Source organism: Mus caroli, unplaced genomic scaffold (assembly GCF_978045245.1).
Source record: "Mus caroli unplaced genomic scaffold, Mus_caroli_1 scaffold_6, whole genome shotgun sequence".
NCBI classification, from domain to species: Eukaryota; Metazoa; Chordata; class Mammalia; order Rodentia; family Muridae; genus Mus; species Mus caroli.
Window position 1 is genome coordinate 50,764,945 of NW_028227261.1, and position 22,459 is coordinate 50,787,403.

A 22,459-nucleotide genomic window follows, 5' to 3' on the forward strand; every position below is an offset into this window, starting at 1 on the left:
TCTGAATCCATGTTCTACACAGAGGTGGAGTGGGTATAATGGCTGCACATACCTTGATCTTAATGATTGCTGGGTTGTACTTCACAGCATCGCCCCATGCATTCATCAGTTCAGCGGTTGGCAGCTCCTTGTATGCCAAGGCGGTGATATCCTCACTTGTCCCTCCTCGCACAAGAACTATCAAGTCTTCTACCATGGTGCTCCTCTTATTTCTTTCTGGAATGGGCAGAAAGTGCAGCATGGAATCAAAGGGTCTATTTTTATGCCTTGGAATTTACTGCAGCTAAACCATTGAGATACTTCAATTTGTAGATTTGTAATGAACCTTGGGAGACAAGGGAGAACAATACATGTTCCTGACCATAGGGAACTGATAGGGTCTGGGGCACCTGGAAATGTAACCCAATTATGCATAGCACAAATGAGGAGAACAAGGAAGAAAGATCCATGATGAACATATTCAAATGCTTGTTATTGAATTAGTATGCAGGAGATAGAGATAGGGAGAGATAGACAGACAGACAAAGAGAATTGTACATAGATGATAGCTATATAGAAAGACATAAATACATACATACATACATACATACATACATACATACATAAGCAAATAGACATACAGGTGGTAAATAGATGACAGATTAGTAAATAGCTGGGCACATGGGGGCTGGGGGGAGGCATTGTCATTAGTGGGGCTTTGTGGGTTCTGGCAGTGTCCTGTTCAGGAATCTGGATAGGGATTAAGCTACAAGCTATCTTAAAAGAACACCCATGTTTTATATATCCAGCTCTACCAGTATGAACAAATAATCAAGAATATAAACAACCTTGAGTGTAAGTGCCTGTTCTAAGCTGGCAGCTAATTCCTGTGTTTGTGATTTCCTAGATGCTGTTCCCAGTGTGTGATATTTCACATGGCAGGAACTGGGAGGGAGCAGAAGAACTGGGGACAGAGCACTGCCATCGGGCCTCATTCCTATTTGACATGTACTAGACTCCCATCTCCCCAAACTCCATACAGGCCTTTGCTCCTGGACTCTGACTCAACACTAAGATGGACTTTAATCCCCAACTCAAGCATATCTTTGTCTGCCATGTGGCCTCCGTCATGTGGCTGGTGGTGTGTCACATTTTCTAATCTCTTTGGCATGCCTTATCTCAGGCAAGGCTCAGTCAGTCTCTGAGATCTTGCCTGGCCCCCACCATTCTATATCCAGCCAGTTCAACTCTCAGCCCCAAGAGCAAAGTGATATTATTTGCAAGCTCAACAAACTCTGTGCTAAGGTTTCAGCCTAAATATTGGCCCTTTGCCTTCTATCTACTCTACGTGGTCATTGTGAAAATGAGAATTCAACCTCATTCATTTTTTAATGTATTTATTATACTAGTAGAAAGTAGGTGGATATTATTGGATAGATTATTATGTTCATTGAAATGCATTGAAACAACCCACACTTAAAGAAAGCCTGGGACCAATGAGGCTGGGGAGAGAAAGGCTGAAAGTGCAGAAGTCACGTGAAGCTGTCTTACCGTTGATTTCTTTCAAAATGTCACTGCATTTCTTTGCGGACACGCCCACTTTGACGTAGACTTTATAGATGATACCACCAAGACTGAAACTTCCTCCAGCACAGGCAGTAACTTGGTTAAGAGTGTAGTCTGCAGAAAGAAGGAAAGATGCTCATGACCTAGTAGGTAACTCACTCTGTCCCTTTTCTGACGACTGACACTGACTTTAAACCTTCCTGACATCAGAGGTTCAAATGAACATGTCATCAGTCTGAAGACAAGAAGTAGAGTGGAAATTACAGAGACCCTGTGGGGATCAGTCACAAGTTCCTGTCCTCACCTCCTTCTCCAAGCCTGTGAGGATATTTGCATCTTTCGAAGAGGTCACATGCTCAGAGCTATACTCTAAAAACCAGACTCTTTGTCCAGTATTCTCTTAGTTAGGGTTACTTCTGCTGGGATGGACTATCATGACCAAAAAGCAACTGAATCTTGATTTAAGTCTGGCTGAGGAAGAGAGGGTTGTTAGCTACTGGGCTTCCTAGCATTTTTAATGTAGACCATAACTTCCTCAAGAATATTCCAAACCCTTGAAACACAAATCTCATTGAAATAATGGGTGTGCAAAAAAAAAAAAAAAAGCCCCCGTGACCATGCAAATTTGCTAACTGCATGAAGTGTGGGGATTTTTTTTTTCTCTTTCTTTGGCAGTTCTCTGGAAAACTTCAAAGGGTGGCATCAATTTTATTTTTCCCTCAATTGTGTGATTCTCTAGGCCACTTATAGGGGGCAGTTTTAGAAACCATAGAAAGGACCTTTGGAACATCTCTTTTGGAGGAAGGTACCTTTGATCTTGGTAGACTCAAGTCCTGCACACATGATTTTACATTATATGTCCTCTTGCAAGTACACTGGAATTATACCTAAGTCCTAGCCACTGATGGGACTATGTGATCCAGACCAGTTCATATAACCAGACAAGTCCTTGGTCCTGAGATAGAATACTGGATTGGAAAGTGGGATTCCCATCCTAGGCGGGTAGTTGAAGACAGTTGGAAAAATCAGGAATTCCTGGAGGTAAGGTAGAAAGAGAGGAAGAGGAGTGTTGGGATCGACCATAGTCTGTGGACGACAGTAACACGAGCCCTCACTAGTGGAACTGTCATCTGTGGACCAGCCCCTTGAGCTAGGGGTAGCCGAGAGACAGAATTTGGGTATAACTTTGGTCCTTCTGGATCAGATCAATCACTTCAAAGATTTGTCTGTAATTCACATTCATCAGAATAAATGGAGTGCTGGTCCCAAGATGAGCTTGTGATTTGCTATAAAAATTAATACAAGGGTTAAGGAGATGGCTCAACAAGCAAACTGCTTGTCCTATAAAATAAGGAGCAGAGTTCAGATCCCCAGAAATCCATGTGAAGGTCAGATGGGCATGGTGCCCTCTATGCAATTACAGCCCCTGAAGATAGTCTCCCCACAGTAAGCTGGCTATATCAATCAACACACTATTATGTACACATGAGCCCACGCATAGAATCACACACATGCAAAAAAGAAAAACCCATGATATATATATATATATATATATATATATATATATATATATACACACACACATGTACACGAATACATGAAAAATGAAACAGGATATAAAATTTGAATGTATAACTGAAGAAAGTTGGTGAATAGAAAAGAAAGGAAAGTAATTGAGGTTGATGCTTAAGCTTTTGGCTTGTGTCTCTGGCTGGACAGGGGAACCATTTCTGAGATGTGAAAACTACAGAGGAAGCCAGGTGAGGTGATCCCAAGATACAGGATGTGCTTGTGACTCAGCTTGGATCTGATTGGATAAAGTTAGTCATGAAGAGGCTGGAGCCAAAGAGAGATCTGGGCTGGGAGGACTGACAAGGCCTAGCCAAAGGGAGGAGGATAAACAACTGTGCCAAGGCCTCTGTGGAGGTACAGCCAGGTCAGTGGGAGGAAAACGGGAGCATAGTTCATGACTCCTCCCCCAAGCATTCCTGTAAGACTTTCCTATCACTCATCCCTCCTGTGCTAGCCAGGAAAGGCATGTCCCTCAGGCAGCACACCTCCTTGCTCCATGGCGTCTTTGTTCATGATAAGTGTGTACTCGTAGATGCCCCCAAGTACGGCTTCAGTGATGAAATGGGTCCCGAAGTCACGAAGAAGATCTCGGTATTCCCCATAGCTATACTCCAGGGGCAGGCTCTTGACCCTCTGAAGGAATTCATAATGGAGCATGAGGTTTCTAGACTTGAGCTTGTAATGCGCCACTTCAAGGACAGAGCTCGCGTGGAGAAACTTGCTTTGCTAGATGAAATCCCAACATGGAATAAAAAAAAAAAAAAACAAAAACAAAATAAAAAAAAACAGACCTTTACAGTTAGCAGCTGCAAGAAGGAAGATGAACTTTATATCCACTGTTTTTGCCTGGGGTCATCACACTTATGATTCCTTTAGGATATCTGAGGGAAGATTTCAATTCTCATAAATATTCCAGCAACCTTTTTAGCTTGGATGAGCACTGATATTGTTACTGGAGCAAACAGGGACAGCGAAGGAGAATCAGAAATCTGCACTACAGGATGAATATAACCACTAGAGGCCACTCAGATGGGGGCAGAATTTGCTAACTTGTAAGCCTTCACCATTTGCCTATGTCTTTTGCAAACACTTACATATTCCCATTCATGTACATATTGTTTATAGTTTTTGTCACACTGCAGTGGCAGAGTTGTGTAGTTGCAGCAAAGTCCCTTTCCTCAGTATCACGTGAAGCCTCAGTTCTTTGCTCTGGTCCTTTTCAGACAGAGTCTGGTGTCACCTGGAGTATAGACTGGATGCTGGTATTGCCAGATGAGAGCTAGGTATCAGAACATATGAGATGAGGGGTTCTTGTATGGGAGGAAGCATGGATGGAGGCAATGGGGTCCCAGTCTACTAACCAAGTCCTGCAGCTGAAGTGCTATGCAGCCTTGATTGCGCTATCACTGAAAACCTCCACTGTCCAACCTGGCTTGCTGTCACTCCATCCTCCTGTTCAGTGGATCAGAGCTCCTTTTCTCCCACCACGACTGCCTAAGTAGTCAATGGGAACTTGGTTTATACCTTTACCAAACTTCCTAGGTTCTAGCTCCTCCCTGTAGCTTTATGCAACTTGTCAGAATCAAAATGGAGTTGACTGTGTCAGCCCTAACAAAAAGTAAGTAAAAATTCACCAGGCCTGGAAGTTGGGAAGGACTAGCACTCACAATTGTCTAACCATGGGAGCTGCCACAGAAGACAGACACAGCAACCTTACACAAAACCATGCTACTTCAAGGCCCTTTGTCCAGCGTCTGCCTAGCTTCAGATGATGTCACCCATGCTCTTGGTTCCTTATGAGCAAGGATCTTTTTTTGCAACCCCCTCATTTTCACCTTTGGAAACTTCCCTTGCTTCAATCCCCTTGAGACATGCATAGCTTCCTCTAGCCTGCTCACTCCCATAGCACTGGTCCACACTCCCCAAATACACAAATGCATTCTCTGGGAGTCTTGCTCTGATTGTTACTCAAGTTGACGGATTAGGAGACTTCCCCTGTGTTCTCCCTTTCCTCACTAACCTGTTTTCAGTGCCTTAGTTAGAGTGAAGATCCCAAACCTCTGATAATCATGTGATAATACACCTTCGGGCAAAACCAAATCAAACAAAACGTGTGTGCATTCACTCACTGGTGCCTTCAGAAGCAAACTACTCTCTTACTTTGGAGACATACCCTTCACATCCTATCCACCAGTGCTCTGAGCAGTGTCAGCTGCCTTGACACTGAAGAGCTTCTCTCCATGCCTGCCCACTTCCATCAGCCACACAGTGTATTGGCTCTTATCCACCTCTGTACAGATCCCCAAACCTGAATGAGGTAGTTGTGTCCTCACCCGCCCCTCTGAGCTCTTCCCTTTCTTCTGGGCATGCGTTATCTGCCTTTCAAATCCCCATTTAGCTCTTGCTTATTTAATACAATCCATGGAAGTCCCAGACAGGAGCTCCCCTTTTAAGCTTGTATAACACATCACTTCTATTTCCTTTATGATATATGCTATACTGCATTGCAGCTGATATAAATGATTAACAGTGATTTATCGCTTTCAGGCTTACTTCTCCCACTGGACTAAGACTACAAAGGTGAGACAATTTGTTATATATTTTAAAAAGAGCTTTAAGAGAAGTATGAAGATGCCCAACACAAAAGGTTACAAATGTTTAAGGAGACAGAAATGCTGACTACTGATTTTGTCATTATATATTAATATATGAAGCAAATTATCACACTGCAACCCATAAAGATATCTGATTTTTCAAATAATACACTTAACCATATAAAAAGAACTTTGTGGAATTTGTCTTAGGATCCAAGGCTTATGTCTGGTGACATAGATGTTAGCTGTGTAAAACTGGCTATTTGTATTGGGCAGGCAAAGTCAGGGTGGAGGCAAGAGGAGAAAGAAGGGCGTACATGAAGGTATCCCCTGTTTTCCCTTATAGTAAAGCAAGTTCTGGTGGTTGGTCCTGTCCTTCATTCCTGCAGCTTGGTGGTGAGTGCCTACTATGTGCCATCCTGTCTAGAGAGGAAGGAAGCAGGTCTGTCCCCAACATGCCCCAGCTCATAAGATGAGTCAGCAAATGGAAAATGGCTACTGACTACTTAATGCTGAGTGCCTGCTTCCTACTGGCAACTGTATCTGTAGCAGAGCCCCTTGAGAGTTCTCTCCTTTTTCTTTTCATGTACATCATTGCAAACTTTAGGTCTTGGTCTCTTTTCTTTCATATCCCCTTAATTTCCTTTCACATCAGTCCTGGGCTGAAACTTCTCAGTAACTGGTTAAATACACACACCTTCTTTACTACAGAATTCAAAATCTCAAAGCTGTCCGTCCCCTGCTTCTTTAACACATTACCCTAACTGCTTTCTGCTCCCATTGCTTTGTTACCTCGTGGTCACCAAGGAATACACAGTAATTAGATTAGCATTGTGGAGCATCTCTGGGGCAGCACATGCATGTGAAGGGCAAGGTAGGAGTCACCCCGTGTGTCAGGGCAGCATGAGGCAGAGCAGCCTGGGCTAGTAACCACACAGGAAACTGGTAAGAGGTAGAAAGCAAGCCAGAGAAGTGGGGCAAGGGGTAGTAAAGGCAATTCTACCCGATGCCTAAGAAGTCCCAGAAGAGCTGGGTCACATTCCAGGCACTGATCTCAAACAAAGGTTAAGTTGCAATGGGTTAAAACCCCTTCAGATTCATAGATTTCTTTTGGGCAAGTCTGCTTATTAAGCATATTGAAAACCAAAGGAAAGGGCTTATCGAAAAAAAAAAAAAAACAAGAAAATACCACTCCACGGGTAAGTCAATGTGAAACTGAGATGTGATTTATGAAATATTTATTGTTTACTTGGACCAGGTGTAATTTGGAATACAGACGCAGCTATGAGCATAAAATAATACACATACATTTAAAAGCAATACACTGATTTTTTTCAAGAGCGAGAGAAAACTTTAAGTTGGGTGGGTGGGTAAGATTCAGTAGGAGGATCTGGGAGGAGGTGGAGGAGGGGAACGTATATGATCAGAATGTTTATGAAACTTTCAAAGATTAAGTAAAATTTAAAAGTGAACAAATAAAAGCATTAAACAGGTACTTACAGTGTGGGCAAAGCGTTTGGTTCTGCTCATGTAATTTTTGCCTTCGTTGCTTTCTACTTTAATTCCGAGATCAATAACGCCATCCACTTTAAAACCAAACATGAAATTAAACATGTGGGTTTTCTTTTCTGTCACTTGACGTTCAAAATCTGAATATGATTCATATTCTGTAAGTGTGAATTCATATTCACCTTTGGTCTATAGGAAGAAAAAAATGTGCTTTTAATAGGTTTTGGTTCAAATCCTCATCATTCATCAGACATTCACTGTGCTCTTACTACATGGCAGAGATGAGCCAGTGACTCTGAAAACCCAAAACTGTCAGGGACAGCTTATGTCCAGGACCTCTGCTTCAGCAAGACAGACAGAAAGACAGACATATTCAATACTCTGGTTTGGGTTCAGAGGCTGGATGTCACTGGATGTCACTGGATGTCACAGTTGGCAGGAAAGCAGAGGATGGGGATGTCTGAGCTGTGGCTTGGTCTTAAACAGAGGTTTGAAGCAAAGTGGGAGGGCCTGAGCAAGTGCCTAGGTGCTGGTATAGGTGGATCAGAAGATGTAAGAGTGAGGGAAATGGGAACATGTGGCAAGAAAACATTCCAGCCCTGAGATATCTCTTGTTCTGGACCAGGGCACACTGCTAACATGAGCCAAGGGGGGAAGGAGTAGGGTGGTCATTCTGGGACAGGAAGGCAGTTAGAATGGAAAGAACAAATCAGAACAAGGAGTTACAAACCAAGGAGGTGCTAGGACAAGTGTGGTACACTGGAGATGGGACAAGGAAGCAGCAGGGGAGTGAAGCCTGCTTTGCACGCTTGTGTTTGGGAACTTGGCAGAGCTGTATGCTAAGTCATTAGTGCTCATTGTCCTTGCAAAGGGGAACTGCCAAAGACAGGACCTTGATGGACCTGGAGTGACCAGTATCTCTACCTCCACTCCCATGGGCATCTGGATACTTGCAATTTCTATAAAGTCCTGCAGCACGGGATGGGAGTAGCAAAGGCATGGTCCAAGTAGGCTTCTGGCACAGTGGTACTGCTTTCTTCTCAGTGGATGAGTTGGGACAATTGATTAGGCCTCCGTTTCCCCATGAATAAAATGGGGATGGTGGTTGTCCCTCTCGTTAGACCTTTCCCGAAGACCAGGCTCACACAGGAGCCTGTCTGAGGCTTCAGTAAGTGCTGCCTAAGGAGAGAGGCAGCTGCATGTGGTATCTGCACTGGGATCTGGCTCCTTTGATGGTTTCTTGGAAGGCAGAGGTTGAGAGGTTGGCTTGGACACCTTGATGGGAGGTTTGCTTAGTCCTAGGGTATTTCTTCCCCCCTGATGGCAAGTAAGTGTTGCAGAAAGGACCAGAAAAGGGGGATGAGCAGAAAGGTAGCTGTCCAACCTCCAGGACTATGTATCTTTGGTGATGGAAACCACCTTCTACATGAATTTCTCAGTCAACCTCCTCTTAGCTTTACAGTTGAGAAACCTCAAAGAAGAGTGGAAAAGGAGCCAGGCCTAAAGCAAAATGTCTTTCCATTCAGTTGCAAGGGTTTTGGTAGTGCATTCGCATGTTATATTCTATATTCTACTCTATGATTGGTGGGCCTGCAAGTATATCTGAGTCATATGCAGACTTATATAGGTGCAGCGTTTTATTTATTTTAAAGGTTTATTTGTGTGCATGTATGTTGTGTGTGTGTGCGTCTGTGTGTGCGCACATGAGTGTGTATATATATATATATGTATATATATATATATATATATATATATATATATATGTCCCTGTACATGAAGGTAGCCATGGAGGCCAGAAGATTTCAGATCTCCTGGAACTGGAAAGACAGATGACAGATGACCCCAATGTGGGTGCTGGGAACTGAACCTGGGCCATCTACAAGAACAGCAACTGCTTTTAATCATTGAGCCATCTCTTCAGCCCTGGGGGTGGGAGGGGGGACACCATTTTATAACTTTAAATATTTAGATCAATGCCTGACCTTTTAGGCATGGGCATGGTAGTGATGGGAACAATAGTTAACATGAGCTGAGGACTGACTCCCTGTGGCCACAGGTACCTTGATGCCACTTAGCCAAACCATCTCATTGATTGTCTCACTTCAGGGAGGAAGCCCACACCTTTCAACATCAAGGTAGGAAAATAGAGGTTCTGAGCATTTAGGACATTTTATGTAGGTAACCATCAGACAAGCTGGTACACTTGTGTGATGCCAAATCCCAAGCTCTGTCTTTGGCATAGCTATGATACCATCAGGCTAACATTACTGCTACTACAGCCCCTGCCCTGTTGCTGCACACAGCTGACCATCAGCACAAAGTCTTGTGTTAGGATCCACCCACTTGGTACCAGTGGATACCAAGACACTGGGGCTCCACACACACACACAAAAGAACTGTGTAAAAGCTGCACCACTTCAGGCTACCGGGTGCCCAGCCAGGGGTCCCCTCATTGACTGCTGCCGCAATATTCCTTACCCGTGGGGTGTAGCTTTCTACGTTGTATGGCTTCCTAAAGTTGGTGTCCAGGATGTAGTGGGGGGAGCATCCACCAGCATAATACCGGTGATCGAGAACTGGGCCCTCAAAAGTGTTTGTGAACAGATTTATCCTGGAAGAAAGTCACAGACAGGGTGGGAAGCTTAGGATTTGGAGTTCTGTCCTCTCTGTTGGAGTTACCAGATCCCATGGAATGAAACTCAAAACTCCTGGTTCTACCTTGTGAAAGCCATGGGAACCTGGTTCATACCAACACAACATTCTCCTTTTAAAACTTGTGTATTATTATTTTATTTTATATGTATGGGTGTTTTGCCTGCATGTATACCTGTGTAGCATGTCTATTCCTGGAACCGTGCATAGAGGCCAGAAGAGGGCATCAAATCCCCTTTGACAATTGTGAACCAACTTGTGGGTGCTGGGAATTGATGCCAGGTCTTTTGGAAGAGCAGTCAGAGCTCTCAACCACTGAGCCATTTCTCTGGTGCCACCAGCTCAGTTCCTTCATTTCAGACAACTCCCAACACACTGGCACAACCCTGTCTCCAAGCCCTTTGTTCTTCTGCCAGTGGCCTTTGCTCCTTCTGGGTCAAGTAGCTCTCTTCTGTGCTTAGTTGGACTCATATTGCTAACTTTGAATATCTTCTCTGCTTCTTTCCAGCTTTGCTATCCTTGGATCTCATTTAAGTGTTGAAGGCCTCAGTTTTCCTATCCTGGAAGTGGGTGCAACTGGCTACTAGAGAGGTCCTGAGAGGAGCTCCCATCCAAGTGAAGAGTTTCTCTCTGAAGAACTACCTTTATGGGTGAAGGCAGGCAGTTATCTAGGGAGGAGGTAAATCCTATTCACAAATGCCTTTCCAGTGGCATCCTTTACAATGATTCTTATCATGCAGAAAGAGATGCTCTCACTTATCCATCTGCAGGCTCAGATGCTACAGAATATGGAAAGAAAATGGGATGATTGAATGGGCCTGTTTGGCTATTTCTGACCTCCCTCAGTTGACCCTTCAGAAGAGTGGAGCAATGCTTACAAACCCAGAAGCTGGAACACAAGTGAACAACAGATCTATTTGGGAACTTAACACTTCACATAGTGCTCAGAAGTCCCCTCTTCAATATTGTCGATGCTGGGATGAGGGACATAGAACCAGCCAGAACCTATGACGTAAGTTGTCTACAGGATTTAAGAGGTGAGTCTAGAAACCCACTGACACAGCAAATGGTGGGTGTAAGAAGAAGGCTCACCCCAGGCCTTGAACAGCAATAGTGTCAACCTTTCTGGGGCCCAAGTCTCTTCATGGTATGTGCTTCTGGAACAACATGGAATCGACCTCAGAGAACGCATGGAGGTACCTACTTGTACTACCGACTCCTTTCTATTCCAGAAAGGAGAACAAGCAGCTGTGCCTTCTCACCCCTTGTCCATCCTTCGGAATTCCATTTACCGCTGTGGCTTCCCATCAACCCAGCAGGACTGCAGCAACTCACCCACTGGCCAGCCTGTCAATTGCCCAGTACTGCTCCATTTCCTGTTGACATTTTTTATAAATCCTCCTACAGTTGGCTTCATCTGATTGGTCTCCACAGTCATTGTCCCCATTGCAGAGGAGTCTGCGATTCACACACCTCCCTGGGATGGAGAGAGGGGACCACACTCACATGGCTGTGCTGAGTAGACACACCCTGCTAGTGCCAGGCATGTGGCCTCTAGTGGCCATTCCGACATCTTCGTGCATCGGGCCTGACTGAAAAGGACACTCAGAGTTCACCCCCATTTTGTCATCCCTCTCCCAGGGAGTTCTGTGCCACAGTTTTGAAAACACTGAGGAAAGATCATCTAGAACAATCTGTGAAGGGGGAGGGAGTATGCCTAAGGGACAGGGAACAAGTGCTTCTGTGACATCTTCCTGGCCTCAGTTCCCTCATCTGTAAAGTGCAGACGTCATCCCAGCCACTTTGGCATGACACAGGTGTTTAAAGTGAGCGACTAAAAATAGAACCTACTCATACCAAGTTCTGCACAAGCCTGTCATGGCTGGGGTTAATGTGTCTGAGAGCCAAGCACACATTGCAGCGTGGATGGGACCTTACCTGTCTAACCATGAATCCTTCCCCTAACCCACATCGCCTTCAGCACCATCATCTGTATCACTCTTATTTCCTCTACAATTCTTCTCACTGGCTTGACTTTCTGCCTTATTTGTGCATTCTTAGGGCAATAAAGTCCACAAGACAGGTGGTTCTACTTCCTTGGACATATTGGGTCATATTTAACCAATGTCCTTCTGTTATAAAAGGCAGAAAAATAACAACCTGGTCTTCAAATGTTTCCTATAAGGCATTTAAACTAAAGCCTGCATGAATAGCCATTATGGCTCTGGATGAAACCATGGAACACTGGCCATAATGAGTCCTTGGGTATATTGTAAAAAAGTCTTTCAGATTTATTGGTTGGAATTTTACATTTGCAGTTAAGTCCTAGAAATTGCTCTGATAATCCTTAGCTATCTTTTGGAAGCTCTGGACCACAATCCACACAGGGACAGTGAATGGAACACCCCGCCAGATACTTTAGGGCTAAGTGTCCCTGTTTGTGCCAGACACCTGAAGGAATGGAGACACACAGATTTACCAGGATGAGCTGCGTGAATAACTTGGGAAAATACCCTTTTACTTGGTTCTGCAGTAGATAATCGTTCATTTGTGTGCTGTTCCCTTCCTTCTGACCATTTTCCCATCTGTCTTCCATATTCACTTTCCTTCTTTACAAAAAGTCTACAATCTTAACTCACTGTATCACACACTTAGACTTAAGGTAGATGCGCTGATTCAGAAATGCAAATGTCAGGGCCTGTGTTTGCAAGGCCTTACACTGGCAAGTGATGCTGTTCACACCTCTAGGCTCTGCCCCAGGGCTCTGTGTGCAGTAGGAGAGCTAATGGAGAGCTTTTTACCTCCTTTGTTACGTAATGTTTATGACTGACTTGTAAGTTATTAGCATCACCCTTGCTATGTTTGAATAGGGATGCCCCCCTTAAGCACATATGCTTGAATAATTAGTCTTCTGTCGGTGGAACTATTTGAGAAAGACTAGGAGATGTGGCATTGTTGGAGGAGGTATGGCATGGGGAGGGCTTTGTGGTTTCCAAAGACTGATGACATTTTAACTTAGATCTGTCTCTTGCTTTCAGGTAAAGGTGTGAGTTCTAGGCTGTTTCTGCCACCAGGCCTTTGCTCTGCCATCATGGACTCTCTGCAACTCTCTGCAACTGCAAGTCCAATTCAATTCTTTCTGCTATGAGTTGCCTTGGTTATGGTACCTTAGTCATAGAGAAGTACTCAGTTTCTATTGATGTAATCAAATTCTCAAAAGGTTGAATGAGATATTCTAGATAACGCATAGTCAGAGTTAGACCTGACCCAGGACTTCTGATTCTAGCATAACTAACTTATGTCACTAAATGCAGCTGAGCTTCCAGATTCTCATAGTGGCTCCTTCCCTGACATGATGGATGATCTGTGGCAAGTGACCTCTACAAGCCTCAATTTCTTAGAATGTAAAATAGGAATAACAATAATACTACCTTACTATATGCATGCTGTTGTGGGATAACACACAGGTTTGTGGTAAGGAATCCTCCTGACCTGTCCTGCAAGCCTGATCTTCATGAACCCTATATATCTATCCCTCCATCATCGCATGCTACTTTATGCTTTTCAAGCTTCTCTTCCCATTCCCAAACCCATCCATACCTGTCTGTGCACACACAAAGCCTTCACATCGTACTTGACTTCTGCAGGGTTGGTTGGTAACACAGTCCTCAACTTCCTTGTCGGACAAGTCACACAATTCCCCATAGAACTGAGAGGGTCGGAGCAAGTAAGTATGTCTGTACTGTAAGGGACAGAAACAAAGGGAGCCAATGATGGGACCTCAGGGACTGCAGGAGCTAAGGATCCTGTATACAAATGATCACCAAACCAAGCTGTGGATGCTGGGAAAGCATACAGTTGGCTGACTGCTACTGGCCCAATTCATGTGCTTCCTTCACCACATACACTGAGGTTCTATGCAAGGCTGGCAACTTTCTGAATGTTTCCCCAATTGGGCCGCATGCTCCTGAAGTTGGAGGAGTTGTCTTAAGTCTTTGTTTTGTTTCTGCTGTGGTCTTCCAAGATTTGTTGAGTGTGAAAAACGCATAGGCCTTGGAATCAAAAATTTCTAAAGGGGCTCATATAGTTAACTGAACAATGAACTATCAGCCTAATTATTCCAGTAGGTGATTCATATATCGTCACATATTGCTTAAGATGTCCATGTGATATAAATGAAGGAGTATGCGCTCTGAAGCTCCAACTGATGTTGGTACTTCCTAGTTGTATGCTGTTGGGCAAGTAGCTCAGTCTTCGGAATCCAAATTTACTCATGTGTCAACTGGGGCAATGAATTACCTAAATGTACAGTTTAGAATTCAAATTATGTTATAGATTTATTAATATTATTTCTATATTATGAATTACATATTAACTTATACCATATATCATCATATAGTATGTCAAGCTCACATTTTCCTGGCACAAAGTAGGTACCCAATTTCTTGTCAGTATTTTCTTTTTTATTACCCACTGTTTTAGGAATCAATAGCTATCTCTCTCTTCTTGTTCATTTATTCTGAAAATATTGATTAATCTATCTCATATTTAAAAGGGTAGGTACTTTTGCTTGTTTGCCTGTTGGTAGGATTTCTAATCATCACAAAGTTTCCTATCCTGCCTTCCAAAGGAGAGGGTGATTGCCAGTGGTAGGAGGTACCACACAGTGACAACATAGTGAGCGGGAGCCAGGCAGGGCAAAGTGCTCTGCACGCTCATGGTGAAATCCCTATTGCAAAAGGAATAAACATCAACTGGCTTCTAGTAAGGACCTCAAGGCTGAGGCCTGAACATTGAGGAGGAATATCAGGCAGAAAAATCAGAATATCAGGGCAGGAAAAGGACATCCTGGGCAGAGGAAGGTTTTGAGTCAAACCGAGAGACTGGAGGATGCATCTTCGTATCCCAGAAACTAGAGATGGCTTTGTCATGGATGGAGAGGAGTATATGAGGATGAGTATGGAGATATAGAGAGAGTCAGAGTGGGCAGGCAGCCAGGGACCCCAGGCTGGAGGGGTGGGGGCAATAACAGAAAGCAGTGGTCACATTTGGATAGTTTTCTAATTTTAGCAGCCAAATTTTGGGTACACAAAGTGTGGCAAATGAGTAGTGTGGCCCCTCTTCTGATTGACAAAAAGCACAGTTACTCCTTATGTGACATCTGTTCTGTGGCTCTGGAAACCCAGAAAGGAATACAGACAGCCATCACTTGTGCCCCTTGTCCTTGGAGACTCATTCTTCCTAGAAGGTACACACAAGCCTGCAAATTAGACATTGAGGAACAAACAAACCAAAAATAAACCTGAAAATTATCAACAAATTAAGTACAGAAGAAACATACCTCCATACAATGTATGACAAGCCAACAGCAGACGTCATGTTAAATGGGGAAAGGTTAAAGTTATATATTCAAGAAATCTGGGACAAGTAGCATGACTATTCAACATAGGACTGCAAGGGTAATCAGGCAGAAGAAGGAAATAAAAAGCAGATAAATTGAAAGGGGGAAAGGCAAAAGGATTCTGTTTATTAATAATATGATCTTGTATGTAAAATCTCTGAAGACTCTACCAAAACACTGCTGGAGTTGATAATACAGTAAGGTTGTAGGATCTACAAAATCCAATAGCATTTTGTATACTGCCAACAAACAAGTAAAAAAAGAGCTTTAAAATCATTTAGTTACAACATCCTCAAAATAATAAGACATATAGAAATAAGTTTAATGTAGGCAGGGACAGGTTCATCGCAATGAAAACGTAAGAAGACAGGAGATATTTTGTTTTCACGGGATAGAAGACGTAATGTTAAAATGTCCACACTACCCAAGGTAATCTGAAACTTGATTCAATCCCTATCAAAGCATGAGGTACAGTGTTTGCAGAGCTAGTGTGTGTGTTTGGGGGGATCACAAAATCCATATAGAACCACAAAACATCCAGAATAGTGAAGACAATCCTGAGCAAGAAAAGCAAGGCAAGGAACATCACAACCCAAGACTTCTAGACATGCTACATAGAGCCAGCGTGATCACAACAGAACGGGGTAGATATGAGTGCATGCACACAGACCAATGGAACAGAGGAGAATCCAGGGTGAATCCACATACTTGTGGTCAGGAGATATTTCTAAGGCACCAAGAACATGATCTTGGGAATGGACCATCTCTTAGACAGAAGTGGTGTTGGGAACTAGGTATACAAGGGGGAAATCACATGGGAAGTAACATGCTCATCTTGCAAGCATGAGGACCTGAGATCAATCCCCAAGTCTACACATCCTTGTGGAGGAGACTGATGCTAGCCAACCCCTTATATAAATAAAAAGACCACTTGCCAGTTGTGGTGGTGCACACCTCTAATCCAGGCACTTAGGAAATAGAAGTAGGCAGATCTTTGAGTTGGAGGCCAGCCTGGTTTACAGAGTGAGTTCCAGGATAGCCAGGGATATGCAGAGAGAAACCATTTGTTGACCCCTGCCCCCCCCACAAAGAAAAAAGAAAGGAAAGAAGAAAGGAAAAAGAAAGAAGAAAAGAAAAACTTAAAATGAGTCAAAAACCTAAAAGTTTCTTAATTTAAGAAATGCAGCTATTGGAAGGAGCCATAGGGGAAATACTTCAAGACCTGAGCATAGAACAAACACAATTTTAGAAAGAAGAGACAACAAAAGCCAAGCTAGACAAACGGGATTAGATCATGCTAGGAGATTTCTGTACAACCAAGGAACTGGTCACCAGTGTTAAGAACAAACTGAAGAATAAGGAAAATATCTGCAAACTATTCATCTGTCAAGAGGCTAATCCTCAGGATATATAAACATTCAATGAGTAGAAAAAATTTCTAATAATCTGAGTTTAAAATTGGCAAGTGGTCTCTACAAATATGTTTATATTCAAATGGCAGAAATGAGGAGAAGGAGTGTGAGTTAACATAACCATTATGGATTATGGAAAGCAGTACTGTAGGCTCTACAAAAGCAGGAGGAGGAAGGAAGGAAGGAGGGAAGGAAGGAAGGAAAGAAGGAAGGAAGGAAGGAAGGAAGGAAGGAAGGAAGGAAGGAAGGAAGGAAGCAAGGAAGCAAGGAAGCAAGGAAGCAAGGAAGCAAGGAAAGGAGAGGAAGGGAGAATAAAAAAAATTAAAATCCTGAAAATAGATTTACCATATGAGCCATCAGTCTAAATACTGAGCATAGATCCAAAGGAAATGATGACATTTTATAACAGATAGTGTTACAAGAGTCACTATAGCCAAAATAAGAATCAACAAACATGTTCATCAAGAGATGAATGGATTTAAATGGTATGGCTGACAATGGAATACTGATCATCTATAAAAGGATGACCCAGTTATTTGTGGCAACATGGATGGGATCTCAGGACATTGTGTTAAAGAAATAAGCTTGGTAGAAGGAGCCAATCAGAGGCTCTCACTCATTTGTAGAAGCAGAAATAGTTCACCCCAGAAGTGGAGAATAGCCTTGAGGCTGCTAGAGACTAAGACGCTCAAGGGTCCCGGGTAACTATTGATTATCAAAAACACTATGTGCAGGGAATTCTATTGCTCTATAATACAGAAGATATAAGCCCACAATAATTGTACAGTTCAAAGTCACTAGCAGGGGTTGTGTTGATGCTTCTCTATGTGTCAGCACAAGATAACAATTATGTCTGCGTGATGGAAAAGTTAACTACCCTGGCTTAATCATTACACAGTTGCATATATGTATCAAATTATAAAACTATACTCCATAAATAAGCAAATATTGTAAGTCAATTAAAGGATAAAAATAAAGACACACTGTTGTGGTGGCGCATGCCTTTAATCCCAGCACTTGGGAGTCAGAGGCAGGCGGATTTCTGAGTTCAAGGCCAGCCAGGTCTACAGAGTGAGTTCCAGGACAGCCAGGGCTATACAGAGAAACCCTGTCTTGAAAAACCAACCAAAGAAAGAAAGAAAGAAAGAAAGAAAGGAAGAAAGAAAGAAAGGAAGAAAGAAAGACACACACACACACACACACACACAGAGAGAGAGAGAGAGAGAGAGAGAGAATCCCAGAAGACTAGCTCCAGGCTCTCAAGGCAAAGTAGGTTTGAGGAGGATGGAAAGATTGAAGAAAATGCACCTTGTCTTGGTTGAGAGGTTTCACTGAGCTCTAGGCATGGATCCTGCAGACAGGGCTGATGCCAGCTGAGGAAGTCCACAGCGAGTTGCAATGAGCAGCTCTGGCTGGCTTATGCTTAGTCCTTCTGGTTTATGGTGCAGATGAGGCAATTATCCAGATAATTGGATCAATGTTGATAACTTCAGTAAGAAAGCCTATTCCGGGAACAGAGTGCTAGTGCTTGGCTCTCCCCATTGATCCAATTAACTGTGTAATTGTCCTGGGCCAACTTCTTCAGCCTCTTCGGAGTCTTTGCCATGATAGGTCTGGGTTCCCAAGGAGCAAAGGGAATAGCAACCATTTCTCTCTCTCTTGCGCTCTCTCTCTCTCTCTCTCTCTCTCTCTCTCTCTCTCTCTCTCTCTCTCTCTCTCTCTCCCTCCCTCTCCTCCTCCCTTTCTCTCTTTCTCTCTTTCCTGGTACATCTGCTTTGTTCAGAGCTAGGGGCTGGGGCCCTGGGTCAGCCCTCGGATCACACAGAAGCTGAAGGTTAAACAACATGGATACTAGTTAGTTCTACAGGCAGAAAAATCAGTAAGGACCCTGTGGCCTGAGCTAAGGTTTGTATCTACTCCTGAAAGACTCCAAGAAGCTACTTACTTCTCTAAGTCTCCATTTACCTGTCTAACAGAATGTGTGACAGCCATGTTCTTTTCCTTACAAACATGTCAGAGTGAAGAATGAGGTCAATTGTAAGAGACTTTAAGAAACACCTGTCATATGTGTGTACACTTGAAATAGAATTGAATGTCTTTACAAGTTTTCTGTTTAGTGTAGTAAGTGCTAAAAATCACAGTGTGATATATGGCTAGGTATAGGGTAGGGGGTATCGAGAGAAGCTTGTAAAGGTTGCCTTGTCTAACTGGAGCTGGGGCTGATGAGCAGTCAGGGAAGGCTTCATAGAAGAGGTTGCGCCGAGAAGAGTTTTATGTTCTGAGTCCTGTTAGAAAGTGTATGCGGTGGGAAATGTCATTGGTGGCTGCGAAAACAGTGCCAAAAGAGATGGAGAGGGAGTGACACAGCTGGAAGAGTACAAAAGCTGATGTATCCTAGAGATGAGGCCAAGTTAGGTGACAGAGAAGTCTGCCCTCTGTCCTGAGGGCTCATGTGGGGAAAGACTGGGCAGATGTAGTTTGTGATCCCTTTCCTGGCTACACCGGGTATGATGGATAGAAAGAGCAGGTCAGAGGAGGAAGCTGCTAAGACAGACATGTGGGAAACACTGTAATATCAACCCTGCTTACTGTCTGAAAGCATAGAGACAGGAGAGTCACTCCCACAGCCTGCATCTTAAAGGGCAGACTATGACCAGGAACCACCCCCTCTGCCAGGCTTGTTGACCTCTAGTCTTTCCTTCCTCCCATCCCTGCTCGCCCAAGGCCCAGTATCTTACCCTTTTCTTCTGACAGGGGTCACATGCAGTCCAGGACGACCAAGTGGATAGCTCACAGTCAATAGGTGCTGGGGTGCCAGCCACACTCCGTACTGGTCTGCTCTTGACAAGGCTCCCATTGACTGCCTTTGTCTCAAAGAAATCGGACTTCCCACCTCTGAAAATCACCGCAAGAGAAGAGTTGAGTATCCAAAATGAATTACATTCATTTCCCATCACCCATCAAATTAATGTAGATCAGAGCAGGAGCACAAGGAAGTTGTTTATCATTTCAGTACTGGTTAATTCATCTAACAAATATGGACTGAGCCCCCAGGAAGTGCCTGACATTAGGACGACTGTGGTAACTCCAGTTATAAGACAGTGTCTCAGCAGCTTGTGGACTCTGATTTCCAGCCTGTATGAGCTGCCCTTTTCTCTTCCACACAGTGGCTGAGACACATTCCTTTATGTAGCTGTTTCTGGATTATAAATGATAGTCAATAGGTGAGCCTTTAACAAACCCTTATAGGCTTTGGATATGCAGGCAATCCAACCACAGCAACTCACTCACTCCCTATCTCTCTGGGCCTCTTTTTCTCCTCTGGAAGCAGAGGGGTTTGGAGTGGATGATACCTTTTGTATTACAGGTCCATGAAACATTTGCCAAGAACAATTGATACTGAGGATATTAGTGCTGAGGCTATTTCGGGGGGCATGGCACAGGGTCTACTTCAAAGAGAAATGTGTCTTACATCTTAGCTCTAGGGAACTTTGCCCAGTAGGCAATATTTGAATGCACATAGGCTGCAATGGTCAGGGCTGAGTTTGAGGATGTGTAGAGGTTAGGTGTGAGTCTAGAGGCTGGGGAGAAGGAGAGAGGCTGGGGCAGGAATGAACCTGAACTAGAGCAGGGGTGGGGTAGAGGAATGGGTGAGTATGTTTTCATGCAAGTGATAGGAAATGCTTAGCAAGTGGGTGGGCTATAAGGGCAAGAGAGGAAGGAGTTTAGGTTGATGCTGTATCCTTGAAAGGTGGTAGGGGCGCAGGAGGACAGAGATCATGGGGAAGAGAGATGCTGGGGAAGATGGTAGAAGCAGGCTAAGCTCTAGGTGTCTATGTCTATATAAACTCAGTCAGGCCTTTCCTGCCTGCGCCTTCTGCCTGGGCAGACCATCAGCATGTCTGTTCCTCTTAAGACCCTACAGTCTGCAGCTCCCCCCCCCCCCCCAAGAGGTCTGCTATAGCCACAGGCACAGCCACAGACGGGAGCCTAGCATGGCTGCCCTTCAAGAGGCCCAACAAGTAGCTGACTGGGATACTTGGAGGCAGATACTTGCACCCAACCAATGAGTAACCACAGGAAATTAAATTACATCTTAAAAAATTTAAGATATAAAGGAGGTGAGAGGAAGAAGGGAATGAAGATTTATGAAGGGCCTAGGATATCAGACCTAAGCATTGTACAAGCCGTTATCTTGCACTTTCCTCAGATCCCACAAATGAGCTAGAAGGAACCATGGGATGTTGTCAGCTAGACAGATGAGGAAATGAGTGGTCTGAAGTCAGGGACCCCTGTAACCACAGGAATTAGGGAAAGACTGGAAGAGGTTGAAGAGGAGGGCAACCCCATGGAAAGACCAGCAGTCTCAACGAACCTGGACCCTGGAGATCTCTCAGACACTGTTCCACCAACCAGGCGGCATATACTGGCTGGTCTGAGGGCCTTTGGACACATATACAGCAGAGGACTGCCTGGTCCTGCCTCAATGAGAGGAGATGCACCTAGCCCTTGAGAGACTTGAGGCTCCAGGGAGTGAGGAGGCTTGGCAGGCTGTGAGAGTGTGGGAGTGTGGGGGTGGGGTGGGGACATCCTCTTGGAGTTGGGAGAGGAGGAATGGGATGGGGAACTGTTGGAGGGCAGAACAGGAGGGGAATAGAGATGAGACTGTGACAATTATTTAAAATATTAAAAAAAAAGTGTAAAATTACACCTGCCTGCCAGATGAAATCCTCTAGACTTCTCACTGTTCCACATAACACTCTGAATGGTTTTGTGTATTTGCTCTTTCTTTTTTTATATATATGTATATGTGTGCACCCCTTTTAAAATGTAGCTATGTATTAATTGCCTAGGTGCTCTGAAACTATTACTAATTTAGACTTATCATTTCAGCAGGTGGTTTAAAGGAAAAAGAAAAGATAAATTTAAAAACAATCTATATGCTTTATAATTTACATCCACGTTTAAGCTATTGGACGAAAGGTATTCTATCAGTACCAATGTTTGGTCACAAATAAGCTATACATCAGCAGCTGTAACCATAAGGATTGTGTTTTTAATGACTTCTGACAGCTAAGAACATTTGGCAGTGTCTTAATTCAGGTTTCTATTGCTACAATAAAGCATCGAGACAAAAAGAAAAACAAAACAAAACAAAACAACAACAACAAAACCTCAGTCAGGACACAGTTCTCACCTGGGTTTGGGTCTGGGTCCTTTAAACCATAGGAGGGCTTATCTGGCTTACATTCCCAGAGGGCTAAGAGGCTGCTATGGTAGGCAAGCAGTAGACATGTGGCAGCTGGAGTAGCAGCTAAGATCTTGAACCACAGCAGGAAGCAGAAAACGGTGAATTGAAGATAGCATGAGGCTTTAAAACCTCAAAACTGGGCCTAGTAATGAACGTACTCCATCAGTGCCACACCTCCTAAGACTACCCAGACATCACCACCAACTGGGGTCCAAGTAATCAAACATCCAAGCCTATGGGGTCATTCTTGTTCAAAGCACCACACCAAGGAAAAGTGCTTTAGGGGGCATCACTTACGCAGAGTGGGAGAGGGGCAGTATCAGGTTGAGTCAGGCAGGGTATGAAAGGTCTGTGGAGATGAATGAAGCTTGGAAATGGGGCAGAGGGCAGAGGGCAGAGGGCAAAGGAGTCACACATGCAGAGAAGACAAGCAACACAGGAAGAAAAATGTCTAAAATGTAAGGCAGGCTATTTGTTGAGTCCCTGGCACACAACTGAGCCAAGTGAATGAATGGGCTTATTA

The 22,459-nt window shown here is 43.8% G+C and overlaps 1 protein-coding gene across 2 annotated transcripts in view; it reads right to left on the minus strand.

Moving 5' to 3' along the window:
* Positions 1 to 22,459, minus strand: part of C8b (complement C8 beta chain) — a 43,726-nt gene that overhangs the window by 16,509 nt on the left and 4,758 nt on the right. For both annotated transcript variants that reach the window (XM_085839128.1, XM_029476215.2), the window contains exons 2-9: positions 19,424 to 19,580; positions 13,473 to 13,614; positions 11,208 to 11,349; positions 9,699 to 9,831; positions 7,212 to 7,409; positions 3,603 to 3,843; positions 1,531 to 1,659; positions 53 to 216 (exon numbers count right to left, since the gene is read on the minus strand). In XM_085839128.1, coding sequence (XP_085695254.1) covers positions 53 to 216; positions 1,531 to 1,659; positions 3,603 to 3,843; positions 7,212 to 7,409; positions 9,699 to 9,831; positions 11,208 to 11,349; positions 13,473 to 13,614; positions 19,424 to 19,580 — 1,306 coding nt within the window. The remainder of the gene's footprint in view (positions 1 to 52; positions 217 to 1,530; positions 1,660 to 3,602; positions 3,844 to 7,211; positions 7,410 to 9,698; positions 9,832 to 11,207; positions 11,350 to 13,472; positions 13,615 to 19,423; positions 19,581 to 22,459) is intronic.